Source organism: Canis lupus, chromosome 4, assembly GCF_011100685.1.
Source record: "Canis lupus familiaris isolate Mischka breed German Shepherd chromosome 4, alternate assembly UU_Cfam_GSD_1.0, whole genome shotgun sequence".
Lineage (NCBI taxonomy): Eukaryota > Metazoa > Chordata > Mammalia > Carnivora > Canidae > Canis > Canis lupus.
In genome coordinates, this window is record NC_049225.1 from 60,638,089 (window position 1) to 60,656,121 (window position 18,033).

The 18,033-nt window shown below is 48.1% G+C and overlaps 1 protein-coding gene across 6 annotated transcripts in view; it reads right to left on the minus strand.

The window, feature by feature from the left end:
- ABLIM3 (actin binding LIM protein family member 3) overlaps positions 1-18,033 on the minus strand; it is a 109,706-nt gene that overhangs the window by 35,257 nt on the left and 56,416 nt on the right. For all 6 annotated transcript variants that reach the window (XM_038535075.1, XM_038535079.1, XM_038535078.1 and 3 more), the window contains exons 7-8: positions 13,837-13,930; positions 6,289-6,376 (exon numbers count right to left, since the gene is read on the minus strand). In XM_038535075.1, coding sequence (XP_038391003.1) covers positions 6,289-6,376; positions 13,837-13,930 — 182 coding nt within the window. The remainder of the gene's footprint in view (positions 1-6,288; positions 6,377-13,836; positions 13,931-18,033) is intronic.

The following is an 18,033-nucleotide window of genomic DNA, read 5'->3' on the forward strand; positions in this document are numbered from 1 at the left end:
AGGCTTATGCTATATACTTTATAATAGTCGTACTTAAGCAAACACTAGCCATGATAACTAACATTTATTGACCACATAGGCTAAGCCCTATGTTAAGCATTATTCATAAGCATGGTAATATCGACAATAGCCAGCACCTTTTAGTGCGTGGCATCACGGGGAATGGCCATTTCTGCATTCCTGGATGTTTATATGAGCTCAGACTGGCAGTGCCAGACACTGTGTTAAGCCTTTATCATAGATTCACTCACTTACTACAACAGCCTGGCAAGGTGGGCCTAGTGCTGTCCTTGATTTCAGATGGGGAAATTGGGGTTTAGAGAGCTTAGGTGTCTTGCTCTGTCCAGCACTGTCTCCTCACCCCGGCCTGTGCACATATGACCAGGTCAGCCTCCACAGAGTATCTCCGGGACTTCTGTGCGGAACCTGGCACAGGATGCTGTCCCTCTGTGCCCGGGGAGCCCTCTTTCCCCAGGACAGAGGCAGCTGGTGCAGGGCCCAAGAGCGTGTGGCCGCACACTAAAAGAACACAGAGCAAAACCACCTGCTGACCCCTGCGGGCTCCTCAATCCAGTCGTGCTGCTTCAAGATGCTTCTCCGTTCTGTGAGATGATCAATCCCCTTTTACCTAATGTTGTTTCTGCTGCCTAAAAAGTCCAGACTAATAAAACATCTCATTGAGCTAAAACCCGAGTATCTGACAAGTTCTTGACTTGCCCAGCGGGCAATTTTGTTTCCCAGGAAATAGAGGAAGCAGCCAGGGAAATTGCTACTCTGGACCTAATTCTGACCAACATGGACAAATTGGCTGGGGAAGTAGATGTGACATGTAACTGGAGAGAAAATGGCCACATCGTGTTGAGTTTGAGGTTACCAGGGAGAAGAAGCAAGTTGCAAACAGACTTTAAAATACAAACTTTAAACTGCTACGCTATAATATTTTCTATAGGATTCAAGATGTTTGGTAACCCTAAAAGTCTAAAAAAAAATCCTGCAGCTCGTCCAAAATGAAAATGTATTCTATTTAAAGTGAAATACGCTTAGTAGATTCAGACTTTAGGAGATATCAATTTAGTACAGTAACAGGATATGTTTGAAGAGTCTAAAATTATGTAGCAGGATTGGGGAAACATGAGATTTAAAGTTTTGAAGCATTACTCCTACAAGCTAAGCTGTCAGTAGAGAGATCCAATTTAAAATAACAATGCTAAACTACTAGCTTATAGCAACCAATAGTACGTTAGTGCCTTTTAAAGTGTGGTTTGATGAGACGCATAGATTATGACGAGGGCTGGTGTTCTACAATCCAGAATAACGGGAGGCACCTGCCTTGAACATCTGTTTGCTCCATGCACCTCTCTTAAGGTACTTGTCAGAGGAAAAGGAAGCCTTTGCTTTATGTCAGTGGTATCCCCAGCTGTGCCAGAAATACACGTACCTCCTGGTACCAGGACCTTATATCATCTGAACTTGAAAAAAAAATGTGATCTAAAATAGACTCCATTAGAGAAGAGAAGGTTTTGGGGTAGTTATCAAAGCAAGCTTTCGGGGCTCTGTTTCGGATTTGCATTAACACAAAACTGAGCCTCCTCACTTGATTGTGGACTGTGGACACCTCTGAAAATTTGATAAAAGCTACAGACCCTCTCCTTAGAGAAATACACCTACACGCAAACTTTGACAAGCAATTTCTAGGGGATTCATGGGATTCAGAAGGCCAACAACAAACCATAGGTTAAGAATTCCAAAAACAGGGGCGCTTGGGTAGCTCAGTTGGTTAAGTATCTGACTGTAGCTTGGGTCATGAATTCAAGGTCCTGGGACCCTGGGATCCTGGGATCCTGGGACCACTCTGTGGGAAGTCTGCTTGTCCTTCTTCTACTCCCTCTGCTCGTTCTCTGTCTCAAATAAATAGATAAAACCTTTTTAGAAAAAGACCTTTGAAAATAAATGGGAGAAGCTGCCTTAAACAAAGCCTAGTAAGATAGGCCAGCTAACCTTGGCTCAGGGACATAATCTCTCTAAACTTCCTTGTTCTCTAAAATAGGGATATTCATGGCTTTTAGCTCACAGGGCTGTTGTGAGGATAAAATGGGAGACTGCATTTAAAACTCTTAGTACAGTGTTTGGCACATACTAAGTGCTCAACAAACATCGGCTGATGGCCTATTATTATTAGCAGGACTTAAACAATTTGTTACGGTTCTTCCCTTAGCAGAGTAAGGTTTGTCAGGATTTCCTGTCTGTGGGTTTTAGCTAAATATACGAATGATAACAGAGACCTGTTTAAAACTCTGCAGCTGAGCTCCTGGGTTCCCAACATCCTTCTCTCTCAGACCCTTAGAATAGGGACAGCGTAGAAAGCAGGAGAGGAACAAAGTCTGTCTTTCCTTTTTTCCTGGATACAGGCATTTTTTTAGAATAAAACCAAAATCTGTCTCATGAGCCACATTTTGGGTTTCGGAAAGCTCCCGCCGATCCAGCAGCTGTAACCCTTGCGATTTCAGTATGTTCTCCCCCAACCTGCAGCATCTTGGCTAGAATTGTGCTGCCCGAAATCAATGACGTAATTTCCTGGCGAAGCCCAAATGAAGGGTTTGGACAACAAACATTAGAAATCTGGCATCTTGACAAAAACAGTTAAAAGACTGAATGCACAACAGAACTTAAATCAAAGAAAACTCGCTTTGGTCTCCGGGGGTCCCGGAAGTTCTTCTTCCAGACAGACGTCAGCCTTCTCCCAATTAGAGCTCATCAGAAAGCCATCACACAGTAATTAAAACACAAACAAACTGACCAAAAGAACCTCCCGAGGCCAGCTGCCAGTGCCTTGCTGTGTCCCACTACAGAACTGACAAGACTGGGGTTTTAAACTTCGCAGCTTTCCTAAGGCACGCTCGCTCTCTCTCTCTCTCTCTCTCTCTCTTTCTCTCTCTCGTATGTTGCTTCATGGGGCACTTAGCACCTTCAATTCATTCTCTCTGATATTCATGATGACCTCCTGGAGCACACCTGCTCTCTGTAGGCGGGGTGTGTGGGCCTGCCTCAGTTTCTCCCCCGCATGATGCTTCCTCCCACTGCAGGCCTTTGCACCTGCAGCTCCCTCTGCCTCCAGCATCTTTCCTCCCCTTCTCACCCTCCCACCTCCTACTCATTTCCAAGATCTTGGCTTGAAATTTCCCTTCTTCAGCAGAGCCTCCCTTGACCTCCCAGACTAGATCGGGAGCCTCATAAACTTTAACACTATCGTTCCCACAATTTCCCTTCTCTGCACTTAGCACAGCTTGTCGTTATATTTACACTTCTATGTGATTACAGTTGGTCTCCCCTCTTGATAGTGAACTCCATCCAGGCAGCAAGCACTCCTGCCTCGTTCATGTCTGAGCACCCAGCCCTTCCCGTGCTATGTCTGGCACATAGCATGGCCCCAGCTTTAATGTATGGATGAAAGAGTAATTATCTCATTTCGCAGGTGAAGGAAGAGACCCAGAGGAGGAAGTCACTTCTCATGGTCACAGCCCATCAGCAAAGTGCTGGTGCTTGAACCCAGGAGTCTTGGATCTCTTCCCATCTGTGCTGCCTGCAAGGAGAGTTTTCTTGCCATTTCTGGGGAATATCATTCTTAGTCCTGGTACCCCTACCCAGGAGGGTGTCCAAGGCAATCACAGGTTCAGCTCTTAGTGGTAGCAGAACCCCCTGGTGGCTGCCACCCCAAAGACACCCACAGCCAGAGTCAGCATGACTCCAGCATGGGATGGCCTGGTCCCCCTCATTGTACAATCACATAGCATCTCCTGAGGCAGGTCCTTGAATGCCCTGCAATTACTCCCACTCTCCCAGGAGCCAGGAGGGTAGGAATGGGGATAATTAAGGAGGAGGGTGACAGGCCCTTCTTCATCACCAAAAATATCTCCCACCTCCTGCAGGCATCTCTATTGTCGGTTTGATCGTGCATTCTCTCAAACGATCACCAAGCTATTTACCTCATCCCTTAACTCTTGCAGCATTCTGTGAAGTTCTGGCCAGAAGCAAGGCTTAGAAGATTCTGACACACAAGGATGCGAACTCCGTGAGGGCAGTGAACTTGTTAGACCTGCTCATTGCTACATCTCCAGTTGTTAAGGGAACACTGGGCACACAGGTGGTGCTCAATAGATATTTGCCGAATGAATGAATGAACCAAGAACCTTCCATGCACCACAAACTTACATTACCTTGTAGGAACCGTTATGAGCCTATTTTACAGGTAACTGAGGTTCAATGTTAAGACTACACATACAAGTAAGTAGTTATAAACTCACAGCATCTTAGAAATGTTCACCTAGTTCAATCCAACAGAGAATTCCTGTTCCAGCCTTCCCAGTAGCTGGTGTGAGATTCTGTTGACTATGTTTAGGCCGATGGTTCTCAACAGAGAACGTTTTTGCCCCAGAAGGCAGATGTCTGGGATATTTTTGGTTGTCACAACGGGAAGGAGTACGATATTGGCATCTAGTGGGTAGAGGCCAGGGATGTTACTAAATACGGTGCAATGCATAGGACAGTCCCCACACCAAAGACTTCTCTGGCCCAAAATGTCAATAATGCTAAGGTTGAGAAACCCTGCTCTAGGCAAAGGCTCTCATTGCAAGTTGAGGGAACTCGGACCAGCCTTGAGCATTTGTGGCTAGAACAAGCGTGATAGGAAGAGACATTCTATGTAACTGCTTCCCTGACCTTAGTTCTGCCTTGTGGGGAAATGTGGAGGAAGGGCCCTCCTGTAGCTATTCAAACATCCGGGGATGACTAATCACCCAACTATCCAACTCATCAGCCAACAATGTCCACCTGTAGAGTGAGTACTTCGATGGATGGGTAAATGTCAGGAAGAAGTCTGAGGGAGAAGGCCAAGGACTCTACTGCAAGCTGGAAGGTACCGGAAGGAGGGAGTGTGTTAAGTTGTGGGCGGGATCAGGGTACCCGAGGGGGTCATGAAGTCGGTAGTGCCTAACCCGGGCCTACCACGGCAGGATTCCTACACAAGGGCATGCAAGCCTGGAGTGTTCCAGGAGGCAGGCAAACAATGAACAACAACCCAGACACAATGGGGCACGGGTTCACTGTCTGCCTCTCCCCACCTCCTTTCTCACCTCCACCTGAACCCTGGCTTGAGCTCCAGGGGCTCCTCCTGGTCTCCTACACCTGCTGTTTCTTTACCCACCTCAGAGCCTGGCAGATTTGCTCCCCTCAGGTGGCGTATCCCAGCCCACTCGCCCTTCGGGTCCTGGCACTTGGCCCTTCCTCAGAGAAACTTCCCCGATGCCCACTGCACACATAAAGTGCTCTGAGTCCCATACCTCCTCCCTTCATAAAGCTTATCATGACAGACAGGTGATTATGGGATTCCTGACTGCGGTCCCCCATCCCCTGCACGGGGCTCTAGCTGGAACTCACTAAGGACCCTGGGGCAGAGCTCACACATGGTTGAGTCTCAAGAAATAGTTGTTGAGTGGATGGAGAAGCAATTGCAAGTTGGCTCTGTTAGCTGAGATGCTGGGTTTATTCCAGGATAGAAATAGAAAGGCAGTTTGAGACCTCAGTGAGAGGGTCCTGGTGGCCAGGCTGGAGTGCTGGTACCTAATGCGGTGAGCAGCGAGGGGCCCAGAAGGCCGCTGGACTGGATTCTGCCAAAAACACTACGGTATCCTGGGAGGATGGACTGGGCAGAGGGTGGAGCACAGAACAGAGCCTGGGGACCGCCTGGGAGGTTTGCAAGAAGCCTGGGGCCAGAGGGCTGGGCCCTGGGAAGTTGGCAGAGGGAACCCAGTCCCTCTGTGCTTCTTGGAGACCACTGGTTCCCTTCTGTTCCTTTTGGTGTACCCTGAGAGTCCACTGGAAGACTCAAGCAGCAGCCTGGTATGGGGCTCTGAGTGTTGGGAGCAGGGCAGGGTGATGGGGTCGAGGTTCTGATGCTGCAACTCAGGGATCCTTGTGAGGTTCTCTGACCCCTTGGCCTAGTTCAGCTCAAGCTCCCGGCCCCAGGCGGAGCCAGGGGAGTCTGCTCAGAGCACTGCCAGGGAAGCAGGCCAGCTGAGCAGCGGGTGGAGGCGCACAGGGACAGAAGGCAGATTACATGTCACTTCATATTAGCCACACCGGCAACTTTCCCAAACCACCCAGAGAGGGGCGAATTAATTGCAATTTTGAGGACAAGCCAAAAACAAAGATAAAACTGAAATGAAGGAGACTGTATCTCCTTTAGAGACAAGGTTGGATAGGAATGCCTTACAGAAGGTCAGATTTGCTTACCTGTGAGGTACATTTCCTCTCCTTCAGTGAACATCTGGTGGCAGCGTACGCATCTGGCGCAGGTTGGGTGGTAGTGCTTCCCTCCTGCCTATGGAAATAAAAAGAAGAGGAGGTCAGAGCTGGGGCGGCTATCCATGGGGCAGGTGGTGTTTGAGCATTTCTTAGGCACATTAGTGTTGCTGGTGTCTTCATGACTTTACAGTTGGTTAGGAGTCTACCCAGGGGAGTCCAGAACCATCTAAAAGCCCACCCAGGAGGCTTGGTGATTCCATACCATGGATCCCTAAAGGCAGTTCAGTGGACTTCCCTGGACACCCACACTTCTATTTTGGTAGAAGGACCACTTGGAGGCTACTGGTCCCACCTCCTCATTTCTATATGAAGAAACATCTTCCTTTGAGGACATCCCAACATTTCCCCATGAATGGGGCCCTTACCACTAGCAGTACCTTACCACTAGCAGTAGACTTGGAGTGGTACATAGACCTGGGATTTAATAACATTGGATCAATGAAGAAAAGGACTTCCTTGGGAGGCCTGGGTGGCTCAGTGGTTAAGCATCTGCCTTTGGCCTAGGTCATGATCCCAGGGTCCTGGGATCGAGTACTACATTAGGTTCCCTGCAGGGAGCCTGCTTCTCCTGCCTGTGACCCTGCACCTCTCACTATGTCTCTCATGAATAAATAAATAAAATCTCAAAAAAAAAAAAAAAAAGAAAGAAAGAAAAAAGAAAAGGACCTCCTTTTCAATCCTATGCTAGTTCTTCTGTTTTTTTTTTTTTTTTTTTTTAATGTTATTGATTTAAATAATCTTTACACCCAACATGGGGCTTGAACTCACAACCCTGAGATCAAGAGTCATATGCTGAGCCAGCCAGGTACCCTGAAGCCTTCAAATTTTTTTCAAGGAGAGTACCAGTTTGGTGCTAGTGTGTCTTTAATATCTATCTGAAACTTACTAACCTAGCTTTTTAAGAATGAGAACAGGTTTGAGGTTTGTAGCCTCCACAAGCAACAGAATCCAGTTAGAGCTGCGGTGGTTTTTTTTTTTTTGTTGTTGTTGTTTTGTTTTGTTTTGTTTGTTACTGGCAGTATAGCAAGTGATCTTGGTTTTCCTGTTACATGTTTCTTTATTTCTAAGTGAGCCAACTTAAAGACAAATGAAAGTATTAGGTAAGAATGCCTATACAAGGTTCAGAGACATGTTAAGCTGAGAGTGGCACCTTAGGGACAGCCTCTTAGGGCGCGGTGGACAAATAATGGGTCCTACAAAGGCAGGACCTGCTGGGGGGGTCTCTGACCCTGGGGCTTCAGGCCTGTGATTGCTGCACCCAAGTGCCTCTGCCCCATCCCCAGTTCACCCCAGTCTGGTTTTGCTGAGCTCCCTTGACTATTTCCACTTTCCTACAACTATTTCAAATAGGAATGGAAATGATTTGCAGCTGCAAATTCTTCTAAGGGAGAAGAAACAGCCTCAGAGAAAGTTATGACTCCAGGTATCACTGGAAATCAGTAGCAATAGAAGCTGGACTCAGGACGGCAGGTCACTCGTGAGGGCAGGTCACCCATGTAGCACTCACTTCCTCACTGACTGTTCTGACACTGCAGTCCCAGCCAAGAGGACTTGATATAGAGGGGTCCTTCAGTGGTGGCTCCAGACTCTCCATATGGAGGACCTCGGCTCAAGCAATGGGGTTGGAAGGTGGGGCTTCTTTTGAAGGTACACTTGACCCTTGAACAGCATGGGTTTGAACTGCGTAGGTCCACTTACAGGTGAGTATATCTTTCGACCAATATAGCACTGTCAACATATTTTCTTTTCCTTATGATTTTCTTAATAGCAATTTCTTCTCCCTAGCTTACTTTATTGTAAGAATACTGTATATAATACATACACCACACAAGTACGTGTTAATTGATATTTATGTTATGAGTAAGGCTTTTAGTCAACAGTAGGCTATAAGTAGTTAAGTTTTTGGGGAGTCAAAATGACGTGGATTTTCTATTATGTGGGGGTCAGTGCCCCTAATCTCATGTTGTTCAAGAGTCAAGTGTATATTTTGTATGTTAGGGCAAGGTTAATCTGGGGGGATATGCCTGAGGGAAATTGATGGATATTGGGGGGTTGTTAAAGGCTTCCTCCCAAGCCATCACTTGGCAGGATGCTAATGGGTTCTTTCCAATTAAAAAAATTATAGTTGAGCAATGCTGAAGGCTTATTTCTGAATCTTTTTCAGGGAGTGGTGAAGGGGTGGGCATAGGCTTGCTTATTCTGGAGATACTTGATTTATTCTAAAAACTTAGCAAAAATGAAGAAAGGGCAGATTTTTCAAAAAGAAAAAAAACAACTCTTCAATGTTTATTTCCAATGTTTATCTCTAATGATATAATGCCCTCATCATCACCAAAGCAAACTGTGTTCAAACTTTGGAAGGAGGCTGCTCTTTTCCCAAGCTGAGATGTCGTGGGACGGATTCTCTCCTGCCATGACAAGGATAATCGGTTTAATTAGTAGCCTCTTCCTACTTTGTGTCTCTTTATCATTTCAATTATAGACCTGTTTTCCAGGGAGGCAACAGCGCCTTGGCAAAACTGAAGCTTGGCATCTTCCTAAATGTCAGGCCCTGTCACCTCGCCCCGGCCGAGAGAGGCTGTGCACCATCTCAGCAACAACTTGGAAGCAACTTGAGGGAGGGAGGCTGTCAGAACAGCCAACAGCAGCATGAGGGAAACCAAGTCAGCGAGGTAAGATGGGACATTCTGTCTGTTAAGAAACAGAAATCAAGGGGCACCTGGGTGGCTCAGTGGTTAAGCATCTGCCTTTAGCTCAGGTCGTGGTCCCGGGGTCCTGGGATCGAGTCCCGCATCAGGGGACTCCCTCTGCCTCTGTCTCTGTGTCTCTCATGAATAAATAAATAATCTTAAAAAAAAAAAAAAAAGAAATGGAAATCAAGAAAATAGTGCAGAAAAATGGGGCCTGTTGGGGAGGGCTGAGAACCAGAGCAAGCTTAGGAGAGGCAGTACTGGGCAGTGTGGTTTTCCTTGGAGAGGAAACAGACTAGGAAGGAAGGAGTGTACTATTACTCAGCATGTTGAGCTCTGTCACCGAGGAAGGAGTTGTGGGGTGGCCTAGGGAGGGAATGGGAAAGGGGAAATGGAATGTAATTATGTGTCTGTTGTGTCCCTGCAAAGGCACTGGGCCCTATAGTGGGCAAGTGTTCTTTTTGCCTGGCCAACATCCTTCCCTCTTCTTCCAGAAATGGTACTAGGCCTTATGACATGGCACGTGGCCTTATTACTATCCATTCCCCACATTAGCCCATGTGGTTAACTAGGGCTGATCCCACTAATAAGTGTATTCCAGCTCTATGATCATAGTTACTGGTTTGGAGACTGGCCTAAGATTGTCCAGTGAGCCAGTCCCAGGCTGAGCTATGAGAAAAGAGAAACTCCCCTTTCCCAGGGGATGCTATCTGTTAGAATGTAAGCTTGGAGTGACTAGGGTCCAACTCTCCCATCATGAAGGAGAGCATTCCTGAGAATAAAGCCAACACAGGTCAAAGAGGAGCCCTGATGGCAGTATAATACAAATGCATTTGTTTGAGCACTGGATCCATCTGTGCCTGAAGCAAGACCTCCTCCTAGGTTTTTTATTATGGGAGCTGATAAATTTCCTTTTTGGCCTGAGCCATTTAAGTATAGTTTCTGCACTTGCAACTACCTATAAAGATACTCCTGTATGTGTCCTTTACTCTCACATGACTACCCTACTCACAAGACATCTGACACTGGATGTGTGTGTGGGAGCCATCCCATAGCAAGCAGTTCTCTGCGACACTAGCTGGATGGCCTTCAACTTAACTGGTTCTGACACTATTTACCTGGACAGAGCGTCAGACCCCACAGGTTAAGGGCTCAGTCTCACAAGGCTGCCCCTCCCCCACTTCAGGTGCCAATTCCAAGTCCCAGGTTGTTCCCCGTGCTTCTGACCAACTGAGTCTAAACTGGAGTTTCCATGACCCCCAAGCTGGGTTGGATAATTTGTTAGAATAGCTCACAGACTCAGGGACACATTTACATTTACCTACGACAAAGGATAGAGGTAAGTAATCAGATGGAGATTTGCAGGACAAGGTGTGTGGGAGGGGGCTTGGAGGCTCCATACCCTCTCGCCACGCACCACTCTCCCCCAACCTCTACCGGAAGCTCTCCAGACCTCATGTTTTGGGAACTTCCATGGAGGTTTCATCGCATAGACACATCCATCATTACCTCAATCTCCAGCCCCTGTCTTTCTCCCTCCTGGAGGATGGGAGGTGGGGCTGCGAGTTCTAAGCTTCTAATCATGGTGATCTTCCTAGTGGTCAGCCCTCATCCTGCAGCTCTCCAGGAGCCCTCCCAGAGTCACCTCATTAGAACAAAAGACACTCCTATCTCCTAGGAAATTCCAGGAGATTTGGGAACTCTGCATCAGGACTAGGGTCAAAGACAAATATTAGAACAAAAGATGCTCCTAGTGTTCTTAACACTTAGGAAACTGCAAAGGTTTTAGGAGCCCTGTGCCAGGAACTGGGAGCAGAGACCAATATATGTATTTTCCATTGTTTCACACTAAGATGGCCATCAGAAGTTGAACAACAGTAGTATTCACCATGATAGATAAAGACTTTGAAGTCTCAGAGAAGTTGACTTGCTTCAGGTTTCACGGCCAGAAGTGGTAAAATTGGGATCCAAGTCTATTTCACCCCAACCATGTAGCTCATGACATCACATGACCTCAAAGACCCCCGAATGGCTGACAGCTGTGGGCACATGTGTGGGACATAGGAGTTTGGAGTCCTAGAAGGGCTCTGGCTTTTACCAGAAACACTGTATGACCTTGGAAGATCATCACACCTCTCGGGGCTCACTTTTCTCATCTGTAAAATGAGGAGGGTTAACTAGTTGATAGCTAAAAGTCTCTTCCAGCTCTAAGAAAAAAAATCAATAAGTCCACGATGCTAATGGAGCCTTGTACAAATGGAATCAATCAAAACCCGGTTACAGCAGCAGCCCTAGAGGAGGCTCCCATGATGCTAAACACAGTAACACAAGGGAGAAGACAGCCACCACAGACACAGTTTCAAAGCAGCTTGGAAAAAAAAAACAAAAAACAAAAAAAAAACAAAGCAGCTTGGAAATGCTGGAATGAACCCCCCTGTGCAGCGCTGTGTGTGACTGAAGTTTCCTCCTCTTCCAAAGAAAAGTCTGCTTTCGTGACCTCTCATCCCACTGACCCTTTACCCCATTACAATGCAGATGCCTCTCCCCTATAATGCTGCAGACCTGACACTGTTCTGAAGGTCACCTTCCCCCCACCCCTCCACAGCTTTTTCTCAGCCCATACAGTCCTCAGCTGCTCTGCAGAATCTGACCAACACTGGCGGACCTCGCCCTCCTTTCGGAAGTGCTGTCCTCTTGTCGCCTGGGCCCCATTCTCTCCCCACACCGACTGTCTTCCTCTTTCTCTGACAACTCCTCTGTCTCCTTGTGTCACCCGCCACCCATGTAAGCAGCCACTCTACAAGGCTGCCTCCTGCCCACTCCCCCCTCTCTCCCCTTTTCTTCCCTTCCCCTTCCCCCTCCCTCTCTGTCTCTGTCTCTGTCTCCGTCTCTCTCTCTCTCCCTCTCTCTCAATCCCGGTAACTCCCCTGGTGCTGACTCTTATTCAAATCCTAGCCTTTTTGAGATTATTCCTAACACGCCCAAGCTTTGCTCCTGAGCTCTGCTCTACATTTCTGACTGCCTTCTTGAAACCTTCCTGGAATTTCAATTACAACCCGTCCCGCATGGAACTCCCTGTGTTTCTGCCCAGATCAGCTCCTTTCCCTGCCGCCCCCAGTTTCTCTGAGGACAGCACCAGGCCTCCTCTCATCCAGGCTTGATGATTTGGTACAACTTCTGGGTTCTTTTCCTTCAACCCTCATGTCTACCGGTTGGTTACCCTACTGCAAAACTTTGGGAATCCTACTCCCATCATGCTGGAGGTGAGTGGGGGCTCTGTCCACTGCCACTGTAGGTCTGGAGTCCTGCATGAGGCGTCATGGCCTCCTCACTGGTCTCCCACTTCCAGTTTCTTTCCTCCAAATATCTCTGTCTAAGGAGCAGCTCTAAGCGGGTCCATCATCTCAGTGTTTCCACAACCCTTGTTGCCCAGTGAATCCCATACAAACTCCTCACCCTGAAATGGGGTCCCGGGAAACCAGGACCAACACTCTAGCTGTGCTCCTGTGTCTCGCCTTCTCCTCCACACTGCCCTCAGGCTGCCCCCTGGAGAGGTTTAATGCTTTATCAGCTCTGTGCCTTTATCTTCTCTCTGACTCCCTACAATCTTTTAAAAACATAATCTTACCATGTTGCTCCTCGGTTTAAAACTCTCCAAAACTTTTCCATTGCATTTACTACAAAATCCAAACTCCTAAATGGCTACAAAGCCCCAAGTGGTGTGCCCTGTGTGATAGACCATCCTTCCCGAGCCCCAATTCATGTAATTCAGCCACATGGCCTTTCTCTCTGTTCCAATGGGTCAAGCTCAATTCTTCCTCTAGTGCTTCACATGACAGCCCTGACAACCTCTGACAACCTCGTGGCCCAGCGGCAGTGCATCTCCTCAGCTCCTCCTTCCCTGGTTGCAGCACTCTCTCCTGTTGAGCCCAGATGTGGCTGCAGACTCCTTCTCAACATAGTGTGGACTGCAGGTGACGGCCACCAACTGGCCGGCTTTGTCACAATTAACGATTCTACTCCTGAGAGCTGCCCCAGCCTGCTGTCCCCCAGCCACTGTCAGAAGGGAAAGCTGAGGCCTACGAGAGGCAGAGTCACCCACCCTGAATATGAGCATGAGTTAGCAGTTGAGTCAATATCTGAACTTGATTGTTCCTGGTCTTAGATTACTGTTCGTCCTTTGCACCAAACTCTTTCCTGTTTTTAATTCCTCAAGGTGGGTGGTCCCAAAGCATAGGAAGACAGCTTTCTGGGCCCACAGGGTGTGGGAAGGAGGGCCGGGAGGGACAACAGACAGGGGGCTCGGGTAGGGGCTCGGCAAGGGTGCCACGGGTTGCCTGTTAATGGCAGAGCTGGCTGTGCATCAGCGGCAGGGGAGAGCGGTTGCCATGGCGATGGACCAGCCAAAGCAGGGAGCAGGGAGCAAGCTGCTAGACAAGCTGGTTCTTAAATCAGCACATTACCAAATGCTTAAAAAATTAAAAATGGTTTCCATCCTTTGGCAGCATTGGGAAGAAAACCCTCATTGTCCCTCCCCAGCAATCTATCTGGATCTGAGTCCAGAGAAGCCACTGGTAGTCCCAGGAATAATTGTGCCCAGCTTCTCATTTTAGGGTTGCCCAGAGAGGCGAAGTTACCTGCTCAAGTCCTGTAGCAAGGGCTAAGCTGGGGTGGAGGTGGCAGGGGATGGGAAGGCTATGATAGAAGGAGGGGTCCTCAGTGACGACTTTGTGGAGTCACCTGCCATCTGGAGCAAACAGCTTCATAGTTACTTGGATCCACTCACCTCCAAGACCCTGCCGCTGATGTATCGATCACAAGTCTCGCATTTAATGCCGAACTGGGAGTGGTAGTCGGACTCGCAGTATGGAACGCCATCCCTGCAAGAGGAAATCCACACAGGGAGAGGAGGTTGGGGGGAGGCTCTTGGGGGTGTCATGAGCAAGTTCCCAGACCTGCAGCCAATGGTGACTGGACCAAGATTAGGAACACTTGGGGAGGGATCCCTGGGTGGTGCAGTGGTTTGGCGCCTGCCTTTGGCCCAGGGCGCGATCCTGGAGACCCGGGATCGAATCCCACATCAGGCTCCCGGTGCATGGAGCTGCTTTTCCCTCTGCCTATGTCTCTGCCTCTCTCTCTCTCTCTCTGTGACTATCATAAATAAATAAAAATTAAAAATTTTTTTTAAAAAAGGAACACTTGGGGAGCTTGTTAAAAATGCAAACTCAGGGATCCCTGGGTGACTCAGTGGTTTGGTGCCTGCCTTCCGCCCAGGGCGTGATCCTGGAGTCCCGGGATCGAGTCCCGCATCAGGCTCCCTGTGTGGAGCCTGCTTCTCCCTCTGCCTGTGTCTCTGCCTCTCTCTCTCTCTCTCTGTCTCTCATGAATAAATAAATAAAATCTTTAAAAAAAATAAAAATGCAAACTCTCTAGACACTCTTTAGATCTGTGGACTCAAAGAACCCCTGGGAAGGAGGCCCAGGAATCTGCATCTTGACAACCTGCCCATGTGCACCTGGGAACCACTAGTCTGGGCTGCTGGCCATGCATATCCCTTCTATATTCCCCTTCTTTTTCTTCTCCCTCACAAGTTATCCAGACCCAGTTTCTTCTCTCTATCCCCAGAGGCTCTTTTAAAAATGTATTGTAAAAATGTATTGCACTTTATTTTATTTAGAATAGGTAATATTTGCATTTGGCACATTGCAAAGCCATAAAGGGAAAAGTCTTCTCTCTCCTCCCAGCCCTTTCCAGGAGGTCATCGATGTGGTCAATTTTTGTGCAGAGCCTTCAGGACTCTTCTTCTAATAAAAATTTTACCTGTAGTGAGAGAATCATCTGACTGCACTCCCAGACAGTAGATAAGAGGAACCTACCCTAACTACTTCCTATGTGCTTCATTTTCTCCTGGTGCTTATAACTTATCAGGCAGTAATAAGATGATTGTTAATTATTCTTACACTATCCCCTGCTACTAATAGCCACTGACATTTATGGTTCGGTGTGTGCCAGGCCCTCTAATGGTGTTTTATACAGGTTATTTCATTTACTCCTTATGGCTGCCCTATGAGGTCAGAACTGTAAGTCTCCCTTTCATGTTGATGAGAAAACTCAACTCTGATGACCTGAAGCTGGGTTCGAACCCAGGAGGTCTGGTTTCTCACCCAGGCTGTCATGAGGACCAAAGGACAGGGCTGCCCATGCCCCAGGGCTCAGCTCAGTGCCTGGCCAGTTGTGAGCACACAGCACATGGCAGCTAAAGGAATCCTCATGATTGTGGAGAGGGGTCTTCAAGGAGCATGTCTAAGGCTCAGCTTTCACAGGCCGATGTGGAGGTAAGTGGGAGCATCAGACAGCTCACTCCAGCTCTGGGCCCTGCCTCCCTCTAAGGATCTGATCTGAGGACATGGCTCTATAGTGCTAATGAATCCAGGAGGAGAGAGGAACATTTCCCCTACTTTGGGGTGTAACAGAACTGGTTCATGCAGAGAGGCCTAAGGATAGGCGTGCCATTGTTGCATCTCCAAGTTGTTGCCGTGTTGGGATTGCTGGGAGCCCACCCTGGGCAGCAGGGAGTCTGGGTTCTCCTGAAGGAGAGGCAGCAGTGACGACCAATGTCCAGCAAAGGCCAGGGGTCAGACTGTTGTGTATAGGCTCCTGAGACAAGCGTCTCCCACTCCTGCCAACCCTTCTATACTCTATGGGTGTGTTAGGATGACTCTGCAGGGGGAGAAAGTCATTTGTCAGAAGGTGGGTACAATGAGCCAGCAAAATTTGTGTATAAATGCCAACCCCTCCTCATTTGGACTCAAGGGTTGGGAGGCCTTGGGGAATTTGAAATATATATGATTCTCAAAAGAGGCAGATGGTCAAATCAGTATTCACTAGACACTTATTAATATGATGTCTAAGCCTTTGCACCACCCTATGAGCTAGGTCTTTTTATCCCTGTTTTTATAAACAAGGAAACTGAGTCTTGGAGAAGTTAAGTTCCTTGCCAAGGTCACACGGGTTGGGCCTCTAACCCAGGCATCAATGCCAGAGGCAGCGCCTCTAAGTGCCTGCCACTCAGCCAGTACATAGTTGAAGAGCTCAGAGCCAGGCCGCAGAGGCCCAAGGTGCAATGGGCCATTGGAGCTGGGCCTTCTTGAGAAGAGCTCTGAGCAAACCCTAACCCCTGACTTAGGCTCACAGACTCAAGGAGACTCCAGGCTGGTGACTGACTAGGGGCACTTCTTACTTGGCAGGCACAGAGGGAAATGCCAAAGTCCTACTAACATGGAATTCAGAGCTCTCGGGGATGTGACCTCAGCTCACCTCTGTAGCCTTGGACTTTGCTTCACCTGCACACATGTCTGAGCTCCAGCAAGCAAGGTGGATGTGCCAGGCACCATCCCACCCTTGCCCAGCCTGGGCATTCTTGCCTACAAACTCCTTCTTTGTATGTTCAAATCTTACCCTTGTTTTCAAGGTCTGGCTCAAATGGCACTATTTTCCATGAAGCTCTCACAAACTCCAGATCTCACTCCCTGCTATTTAGAGATGCTCCCTTCTTCCTCTGAATATTCACAGAACTTCACTTGGACCTCTGACACAGAAGTGCTGCTTGGTAGCACCCATGTCCCCTTTGCCCCTAGCCTCACCTGGGTTGGCCTTTGGGAGCCACCCCTGCCACTCACAGTCACTGTGGGTCATAGAGGGCTGCTCTCTGGCTCTAGGATTCACATCCTTCTGGCCAGTGATTGGTCAGGAATGGGTGTGTGACCCAAGGGTGGTCAAATCAGAGGCAGCCGTGGGACTTCTGCTGGAGTCCTTGGGAAAAAGGCCTCTTTCTCTCTGCTGGGCTTGCTAAGCTGGTAGAATGAACCCCTGGAGTTGCTGGGATCATCTTTGCTACCCTTAGGGGAGGGCTTGCTTGGGAATAAATTCCAACACAGAGGAAGGTAGAGCTGAGAGAGAGGGGGAGACACACACTCATACACACACGCACACACACTACTGAAGGGCCAGTAACATATTTAAGCCCCTGGATTCTGCTATGCTGGAAGTCAGTATGCCTCTGACCTTCCCATTTCTGAGTCAAACTCATCTTGCTTAAGTGAGTTTGAATTGGGTTTTCTATCACTTATGATCTAAAGGGTCCTAAAGAACACAACTCTTGAGCTCCCTCTCATATAATCCAGGGTGCCATAATTCTTTATCCATATAGTTTATCTCCCTTATTAGACTATCACTCTCCTGATGGCAAACACCACATGTGCTACAACTTTATATGCTCGCCATGTCCTAGGGGTGGGTCAGAGCGCTGCCTCAGAGTGTCTGGGTCATAGAGCATCAGAGCTGTGAGGGTATGTGGCCATTATTCTTTTAGGTACTTGAGTATGGGAATGCAGTCACTAGTGTCTGGTGGCCCCGGCAAGGGGGCTTGTCTGGTGCTGTGCTGTGTAGCCATTGGGGGTGGGGCCTTCTCTCCTGATAGCTTTGTGTGTCCGTTGTATCTCTTCTCAACTCAATTCATTCAACAACTGTATTATTGACCAGGAGTCGGGCGAGATAGGAGTGGGTAACACAAAAGCCCCACCTTGTCGAGGACAGACATTAAAGATCATCAAGGAGCAACTTCTTCTAGTCTCAGGTTTTACAGCTTTTAAAATGGGGATGGATGCCTCACAGGGTTAGTTGTGGGGTTTAATGTGATAACCCATACACAGCCATTAGTATATCCTCTGTACGTAATAAAAACTCAGTAAATGGTAGCTATTATTATTATTATCAAAAAGTTATCATGGATAAATATATGATGGCACTAGATGTTAGGCTGTGTGAAGGGAGCAAACAGGGTCCCATGAGGGCTGGTGTTGGGGGAGCGGGAGTGGCATGAGACAGCATGAGACCACCTCCGGAAAGTGGGTGTGGGACCCAAGACAAAGATGGCAAAGAACAAATGCCATCAAGGAGAGAGAAGAGCACTCAGGCAGAGGAA